The sequence below is a fragment of the Herpailurus yagouaroundi genome, unplaced genomic scaffold (genome assembly GCF_014898765.1).
Source record: "Herpailurus yagouaroundi ecotype Mexico unplaced genomic scaffold, PumYag 186, whole genome shotgun sequence".
NCBI lineage: Eukaryota > Metazoa > Chordata > Mammalia > Carnivora > Felidae > Herpailurus > Herpailurus yagouaroundi.
Genome location: NW_024412417.1, coordinates 48,356,012 through 48,363,978, shown reverse-complemented (window position 1 = coordinate 48,363,978; position 7,967 = coordinate 48,356,012). Strand labels below are relative to the sequence as shown.

The 7,967-nt window shown below is 60.9% G+C and overlaps 2 protein-coding genes across 6 annotated transcripts in view; both read left to right on the top strand.

Annotated features, from left to right (window-relative positions):
- EPPK1 (epiplakin 1) overlaps window positions 1-916 on the top strand; it is an 8,633-nt gene extending 7,717 nt beyond the window's left edge. For both annotated transcript variants that reach the window (XM_040494708.1, XM_040494707.1), the window contains exon 3: window positions 1-916. This exon is cut by the window's left edge and continues 1 nt beyond it. In XM_040494708.1, coding sequence (XP_040350642.1) covers window positions 1-594 — 594 coding nt within the window. In that variant the 3' untranslated portion in view covers window positions 595-916.
- A 2,787-nt stretch (window positions 917-3,703) lies between these two features.
- The window catches only part of NRBP2 (nuclear receptor binding protein 2), a 7,329-nt gene continuing 3,065 nt past the window's right edge, over window positions 3,704-7,967 (top strand). Inside the window, exons 1-14 of one of the 4 annotated variants that reach the window (XM_040494673.1) lie at window positions 3,713-4,001; window positions 4,535-4,657; window positions 4,733-4,834; window positions 4,957-5,046; window positions 5,215-5,255; window positions 5,342-5,436; window positions 5,564-5,587; window positions 5,658-5,741; window positions 5,827-5,882; window positions 5,979-6,074; window positions 7,115-7,247; window positions 7,367-7,469; window positions 7,592-7,642; window positions 7,717-7,852. In XM_040494673.1, coding sequence (XP_040350607.1) covers window positions 3,879-4,001; window positions 4,535-4,657; window positions 4,733-4,834; window positions 4,957-5,046; window positions 5,215-5,255; window positions 5,342-5,436; window positions 5,564-5,587; window positions 5,658-5,741; window positions 5,827-5,882; window positions 5,979-6,074; window positions 7,115-7,247; window positions 7,367-7,469; window positions 7,592-7,642; window positions 7,717-7,852 — 1,257 coding nt within the window. In that variant the 5' untranslated portion in view covers window positions 3,713-3,878. Of the gene's footprint in view, window positions 4,002-4,499; window positions 4,658-4,732; window positions 4,835-4,956; window positions 5,047-5,214; window positions 5,256-5,341; window positions 5,437-5,563; window positions 5,588-5,657; window positions 5,742-5,826; window positions 5,883-5,978; window positions 6,075-7,114; window positions 7,248-7,366; window positions 7,470-7,591; window positions 7,643-7,716; window positions 7,853-7,967 lie in introns of all 4 variants that reach the window. The other 3 variants (XM_040494676.1, XM_040494674.1, XM_040494675.1) reach the window with 3 other exon arrangements.

Genomic DNA, 7,967 nt, shown 5'->3' with positions numbered 1-7,967 from the left:
AGCTGCATCGCGGGCGTGCTGGTGCCCGCCAAGGACGAGCCCGGGCGGCAGGAGAAGATGAGCATCTACCAGGCCATGTGGAAGGGCGTCCTGCGGCCCGGCACGGCCCTGGTGCTGCTGGAGGCGCAGGCGGCCACCGGCTTCGTCATCGACCCCGTGCGCAACCAGAGGCTGTCCGTGGAGGAGGCGGTGGCGGCGGGCGTGGTGGGCGGCGAGATCCAGGAGAAGCTGCTGTCGGCCGAGCGCGCCGTCACCGGCTACACCGACCCCTACACCGGGGAGCGCATCTCCCTCTTCCAGGCCATGAAGAAGGACCTCATCGTGCGGGAGCACGGCATCCGCCTGCTGGAGGCCCAGATCGCCACGGGCGGCATCATCGACCCGGTGCACAGCCACCGCCTGCCGGTGGACGTGGCCTACCGGCGCGGCTACTTCGACGAGGAGATGAACCGCGTCCTGGCGGACCCGAGCGACGACACCAAGGGCTTCTTCGACCCCAACACGCACGAGAACCTCACCTACCTGCAGCTGCTGGAGAGAGCTACTGCTGACCCTGAGACTGGACTATTATTTATGTCTCTGAGTGGAGTTTGAATGGCCGTTCTTGTTGCTATGTAGAGATATAAAAGCATATGTCATTAATTCAAAATTCTAGGTATATTCCAATTAATTGTCTTTCTTTTGTCACTCGTGCTATATATGTATCTGGTAAGGTACCCAAAATTTTTATCATCCCCCTAGTTCCCCCACATCCCATTTTGTGTGAAATAACTTAACCCCCACTCCTCATACCAGTCTGCACATCTCCCCGTGTTCTCACTTGTGAATTTTTAGTATGTTTGTGTCCTTTGGATGGATTTGAGACATTCTGTATTAAAGTGTGTTGCAGTAATAGTTAAAATAGTTGAAAATTTTCCCTTTTTTGTTGCTGTTATTGTATATACATTAGTTTCTTATATTCTTTTTTTTTTTAATGGTCTGTTTTCCATTTTATTTTTTCCTTTTTTTAAAGTTTAGTTATGTTGAGAAAGACATAGAAAACTTGAGGGGCGAGGGGTAAAGATGAGGAGAGAGAGAGAGAAGAGAGAGAATCCCCAACAGGATCCTGAGCTGTCAGCACACAGCCCAAGGTGGGGCTCGAACCCATGAACTTGAGATCATGACCTGACTCAAAACCAAGTGTCAAACGCTTCACTCACTGAGCCATCCAGGTACCCCTTTCCTTTCCACTTTTAAGATATGTCCTGCTTGTGGATTAACTCATTTCCTATCAAGTTTTGTTTTCAATTCAGTGGTTCGTGGCTATTTCAGGTCCCTCTTTGGTGGCCGTGTTTCCCATTGCTGTGCTCAATAAAGCTCAGCCTGAATATGTTCTTGGCATGGCCCTTCTATAGATATGTCCCCTCATGGGTTGGTAGCTAGCACGTTTTGTAACTATATGCTTTATAATTTACAAAGAAATGTTTGTGTTTAACGAAAGGTCTCTGATTTCAGAGTTTTGAGTGGTGGATGTTTTAATTGTAGAAATAAGTTAAACAAGGAAAATAACCATCACAAATGTAGGGTAACATAGACTTACATTTAGAATAGTCTCTTAAAACGCTGCAGCTAATGGGTGCGTGGGTAGCTCCGTTGGTTGAGCATCCAATTCTTGGTTTTACCTCAGGTCACGATCCCAGGGACGTGGGATTCAGCCCCATGTTGGGCTCCACACTGAGTATGGAGCCTGCTTAAGAATCTCCGGGCACCTGAGTGGCTCAGTTGGTTAAGTGTCCGACTCTTAGTTTTAGCTCAGGTCATGATCTCGCAGTCTGTGGGTTCGAGCCCTGCATTGGGCTCTATGCTGACAGCTCAGAGCCTGCTGGGGAGTCTCTCTCTCCCTTTCTGCCCCTCTCCCCACTCTCTCTCTCTCTCTCTCTCTGTGTCTCAAAAGTAAACATTAAAAAAAGATCTCCCCTCTTTCTTTCCGTCTCCCCCTCTCCCCATGGTGCTCACTCGTTGTCTCTCTAAAATGAAATAGTAATAAAAGAACACTGTAGTTAGGTCATACTCAAAGACTGCTTGAAGAGCTTGGTAATTCAGTCATCAATTAAAGGGTGTGCAGTTGGGACAAAGGGCCTGTCCTCCCTGGTCTCCTTCTTCATTATATGGCGTAGTGAGCGGGTGAGTGACATTTTCAAAGTACTGCTGGGTCCTGGGGGGGAAGCTGGGACGCAGGGAGCAAGCTGCTGGGTGGTCTTGGTGAGCAAAGCTGGTCATAGAAGCCTGACAGCAACAGGGATGTTGGAAGCAGTCAGATGTCATCCACGGCAGCATCTCGGGAAAAGAGAAGTGTCCCTATTGACTCTGATACACCAGTGGGGCTGAAGGCCTATGCACAGAAATAAGAGTTCAAGGTTGGGGTTCGAGTGTGAGAGGAGGCAGGCGTGTGCGTGCACCGCTTTTCTCTCTAGAAAGAGATGATGAAGTTGGGGTGAGGAATCAGCAGCTGTGACAGGGTGAAACCATGGGAAGGCAGTGGGGAGGTGTGGGATAAAGGGAGCCTTTGGACAAGAATTCGAGAGCCTGTCTCTTGTTGACATGGCCAGAGGGTGTCACCGGGGGCCTCCTGGAGAGAAAGGAGCTGCATGTGAGGAGGGAGGGGCTCCCCACGCTGGGCTCCTCTGTGCCAGGGGAGCCATCAGCAGAACGGCAAGAGAAGAGAATAAATTGGCATTTTGGAGTGTGGGAAGGTGACCGAGCAAGTGAAAGGCAAGCCCAGAAGGGCAGGCGGGATGGCGGGGGGGGGGGGGGGGGGGCTGTGATCATGAATTAAAGTCTTCCGGTCAGCCTGCTGGTGTGTTTATCACTTCAGTGGCCCTCCCACGTGTTCCCTGGCGGAGGCGCGACGCGCCAGGAGAGCTGGCCTTCCAGATGCCCCATCCCAGGTCCTCTCCTAGACCCTCGGGGAGCAGCCCCCAGGCCGCGCTCCACACTGGGCCCACCCTGGGACGGAAGCCTGGAGACAACCGCGGTGCCGCGCGACGGTGGTGGGCAAGCGGTGCGGGAAGGACCTGCGGCTCCAAGAGCTGCACAGGGGCGTTTCCCGGAGCCCCGGGCCCGGTCCACGCAGGTCACGGAGCGCCCGTGGAGGACCCGACGTACACGGCTCCAGGCCGGAGCCGAACCCCCTGAGGTCGGCTCGCTGAACTCCGGCTGGCGGCGTGGCCTCTTCTGCCCGCAGCCGCAGCCGAGAGCGGAGGCTTGCTGCAGGAGCGGCTTACCCCGCCCGGAGCTGGACGCCCGGGGCGCGGGCTCTAGTCCGGATAGGCTGGGCCTCAGCCCGGGCGGACTCCTTGGGGCGGGTCCTTAGGCAGGGCTTCGGCCTGGGAGGGCGCCTCACATGGGATGGGGCTCGTGAGTGGGGTCTCGGCCCAGGGCGACCCCTAGGGTGGGGCGGGGCCAAAGGGCGCGGCCTTACCTGGGGGTGGGCGGGGCCTGGGGGGCTCAGGGCCTCAGATGGGGCGTGGCCGTAGCGGGACTGGGGGGGGGGAGGCGGGAGGCGGGGCCTTCACCTTCATGGGGCCTGGGGTGTGGCCGGGGCGTGGCCTTGTCCGGTAGTGGGCGGGGCCAGCGCGGGCTCTGCCCTCGGCCAGGAATCTCCATTAGGGCTCCGGCCCCAGGAGGCGGCTCCGGAGGGGCGGGCGGGTTCCACCCTCGGCTGGCCTCGCGCCCGCGCCTCCCAATTCCCGGAGCAGGGCGCGGGCTCCCGGCGGCAGTCGGCGGCTCCGCTCCCGCCTGGGCGTCTGGGCTCTGGGCCAGGGCGGGCTGGGAGCGGCGGCGGCGGCGGCTCGGGGCCGCGGATCCCACGGAGGAAGGCGGCCTGGGCCAGCCAAGCCATGGCGGCTCCGGAGCCGGCGCCGAGGCGGGGCCGGGAGCGGGAGCGGGAGGATGAGAGCGAGGACGAGAGCGACATCCTGGAGGAGAGCCCTTGCGGCCGCTGGCAGAAGCGGCGGGAGCAGGTGGGCACGGCGGAGCGGGGAGGGGGGAGCGGGGGGGGGGAGGGTGGTCACCGCCCAACTCCGGCGGAGGGCCCGGGAGGCCACGGCGGGGCCGTGGGAGCGCTGGGCAAGCCGGGAGGCCAGAAACCTCTCCGCGGCCTCGCGCAGACAGCCCCCTAATTGGGCGGCCCCTGCACCCTTCTGGTCTGGTCCCCATGCCCTGGTGACGACCCTCCCAATTTCCTAAAGTCCAGCCTCCTCCCAGGACCACTTCCCCGTGCCTCTGTGACCAGACCAGCCGCCCCCCACCCCCCCGCCCCAACACCATCCTGAATCCCCTGAACCTCGCTGGGAATCTCCTCGGCCCAGCCCCTGGATACCACCACTTGGCGGGTAGAGCCCAACCCGCCTCCAGTCCCGCGGCTTCCCCTAGAGGGGGTCAGAGCCAGCGCCCCAAGCTAGCTTCCCCCTCCAAGGGTGTGGGCGGAGACCAAGCCCCCACTCTGTCTCCTGACACAGATCAGCACACTCGTTCGCCCTTCCCCCAATGCCAGGTGAACCAGGGGAACATGCCAGGGGTCCAGAGCACCTTCCTGGCCATGGACACTGAGGAGGGGGTGGAGGTGGTGTGGAATGAGTTGCACTTCGGGGACAGGAAGGCTTTTGCAACCCATGAGGTGAGGCTTGCCCACCCCTCGAGCGACTGCGGCCCCCCCACCCCCACCACCCCGTGACCGCACCCCCCTTCCCAGGAGAAGATCCAGACCATGTTTGAGCAGCTGGCGCTGGTAGACCACCCCAACATTGTCAAGCTGCACAAACACTGGCTGGATGCCTCGGAAACCCGGGCACGGGTGAGCCACGGTCACGGGCACACCACGGGCACACTACAGGGTGGGATGTGGCCACAGGCCGGGTGGGGGTGGGGCGGTGGCGGCGATCCACCCGCAGTTGGCGGAGCCCGCCCGCCCCACAGGTCATCTTCATCACCGAGTACGTGTCGTCAGGCAGCCTCAAGCAATTCCTCAAGAAGACCAAGAAAAACCACAAAGCCATGAACGCCCGGGTATGGGGAGTGGGACAGGGCTGCGCTGGGGAGCTGGGTGAGGGGGGCAGCTCCGGGGACCTGAACGGGCCGGGGCCGGGTCAGGGATGCGAGGTGAGGGTGCAGGGTGGGCGCCAAAGGCCCAGCTGCCTCTCCCGCACCGGTCGGACAGAGTCCATCCGCCACCAGGCCTGGAAGCGCTGGTGCACACAGATCCTGTCGGCGCTCAGGTGAGGGTCTGGGCTCACCCCGCCACACGCCTGCAGCCCCCAGTGACCCCTGACCCGACCACACGTGCTCTTCCTTCCCCCTGCAGCTTTCTACACGCCTGCAACCCCCCCATCATCCACGGGAACCTGACCAGCGATACCATTTTCATACAACACAACGGCCTCATCAAGATTGGCTCTGGTGCTGGCGGGGTTGGGGGGGGGGGGGGACTGCAGGGGGAGGAGGGGGCTGCCGGAAGCCGTGGGCAGGAGACACGCAGCCCCACCACACTGACGCCTGCTCTTTCTCCCTGCGGTGGCGGGTGCAGTGTGGCACCGCATCTTCTCCAATGGTGCGTGGGGGCCCTAGGGGGATGGGGGGCATGGAGAGGCCAGCCTGCTCATCTTCGCCTCTCTCCACAGCGCTCCCAGATGATCTCCGAAGCCCTATCCGCGTGGAGCGCGAGGAACCACGGAACCTGCACTTCTTCCCACCAGAGTACGGCGGTGAGTCCAGAATCCAGGCGCCCCGGCTGTCCCCCGCGAACACCACGTGTGCCGCATCCGGCCTGACTTGCTCCCCCACTTCCAGAGGTTGCTGATGGCACTGCCGTGGACATCTTCTCCTTTGGGATGTGTGCACTGGAGGTACCAGCCCGGTGGCCTTGTGGCCTCCCAGCTAGCTCACCCTGCCTCTTACCTGTGCTGTCTCTTTTCCACGCCTGACCTGGCCCTGCCTCCCAGATGGCTGTGCTGGAGATCCAAGCCAATGGAGACACCCGGGTCACAGAGGAGGCCATCACTCGCGCCAGGCACTCCCTCAGCGACCCCAACATGCGGGTAAGCACTTTGCCTTGCCCCTCCCGGCTGACTCTCAGTGCTCCAGGTAAGGGCCAGGAAGGTGCTTCGAGCAGGCCTGAAGGTGCAGCGGGCCGGTGCCGCTGAGGGGTATGCCAGCCCCGGTGCCCAAAGGCCTGCCCGCGGGAGGGCCTTACCCACCGCCCTAAGGCTCTGAGGCGCGTTCTAAGGAAGGGGAGACCACAGGGATGCTCCTCGTGTGAGCACCATCGTTGTGCCTGTCTTGGAGATGAGAAAGAGGCTCAGAGAGGCCAATACTTTGCCCAAGGCTTTGGGAGAAGTGGCAGACCCAGTGTTCTACCCCACATCCCTGCCTTTAGGCCTCCAGGAAACAAGGTAGAGGCGATGTGGCTCCAGCTTATGTGGGGGGGGGGGAGGGAGCTGTAGGGGGATGTAGTTGTAGCCACAATCTCTCTAGACTGTCTGGCTTGACCACATGGCTTCTGGGGTCAGAAGTGATAGGGCCTTGGGGAGCCTGGGTGGCTCAGTCGGCTAAGCATCTGACTCTTGGTTTTGGCTCACGTCGTGATCTCACAGTCTGTGAGATCAAGCCCAAGTCAGGCTGCTCACTGAGTGTGGAGCCTGCTTGAGATTCTCTCTCTCTCTGTGCCTCCCCTGCTCACACACACGTGTGTGTGTGTGTGTGTGTGTGTGTGTGTGTGTGTGTTCTCTTTCTTAAATTAAGTAAATAAACTTAAAAAAAAAAAAAAAAAAAAAGGAGTGATGGGACTAGATGAGGCTGGTGAGATGTAGGCCCGGAATAGATATGAGAGGCGACAGAGGACATGTGTACAGTAGGGTAGACAGCTGTGAAGGTCATCTTTGGAGTTGGGCCTGAACGGACGCAATCAAAAGAGGGGCAGTCTGTGGGTAGGGGGGTTTATGCTAGGCCACACTGACCTACAAGAGCCTGGAGGACGGGACTCTTGGGGTCTGGGGACTTCCGGGGCCTCCTCTCCTCGCCCTGTGGAGCCACAGCACCGAGGCTCCACCCACTTCGGCCTTTCCCCTCCACGTCCCAGGAGTTCATCCTCTCCTGCCTGGCCCGGGACCCCAGCCGGCGGCCCTCAGCCCACAACCTCCTCTTCCACCGCGTGCTCTTCGAAGTGCACTCCCTGAAGCTCCTGGCGGCTCACTGCTTCCTCCAGCACCAATGTGAGGGGCAGGCAGGCTGGGGGTGCACCGAGGGCCTGGCGGGGGGCGGGACATGAGAAGGGCCCTGGCAGGACCTGTGGCTCGGGGTGCGCTGCCCTGACTGCTCCTGCGGCCTGCAGACCTCATGCCTGAGAACGTGGTGGAGGAAAAGACCAAGGCGGTGGACCTGAATGCAGTCCTGGCGGAGCTTCCCCGGCCGCCCCGGCCCCCACTGCAGTGGCGGTGAGTGCCTGTTGCCCAGAGGCCTCCGCTCTCGGCCAGCCCCTCCCCCAGTCCTGTCCTCACCCCCCCTCCCCCAGCGGGGCAGACTGGCTGCCCTCATGTGGTTGTCACCCCCATGCCAGGTACTCAGAGGTCTCCTACCTGGAGCTTGACAAATTCCTGGAGGATGTCAGGTGAGAGCTGTCTTCAGTTTGGGGATCTGGTGGCTACCAGGCCTGGGCCCCCAGCCACCCCAGTGTATCCCCAGGAATGGGATCTACCCGCTGATGAACTTTGCCGCTGCTCGACCCCTGGGGCTTCCCCGGGTGCTGGCCCCACCGCCTGAGGAGACCCAGAAGGCCAAGACCCCGACACCGGAACCTTTTGACTCAGAGACCAGAAAGGTGAGCCCCTGCTCCTGCTGCATGGTGCCCAGCCTCAGGCCTGTCCACAGCCCACAGGGGTCCCTTTTCAGGCGCTTTGAGCGGGGGGGGGGGGGGGGGGGGGGGGGGGGGGGGG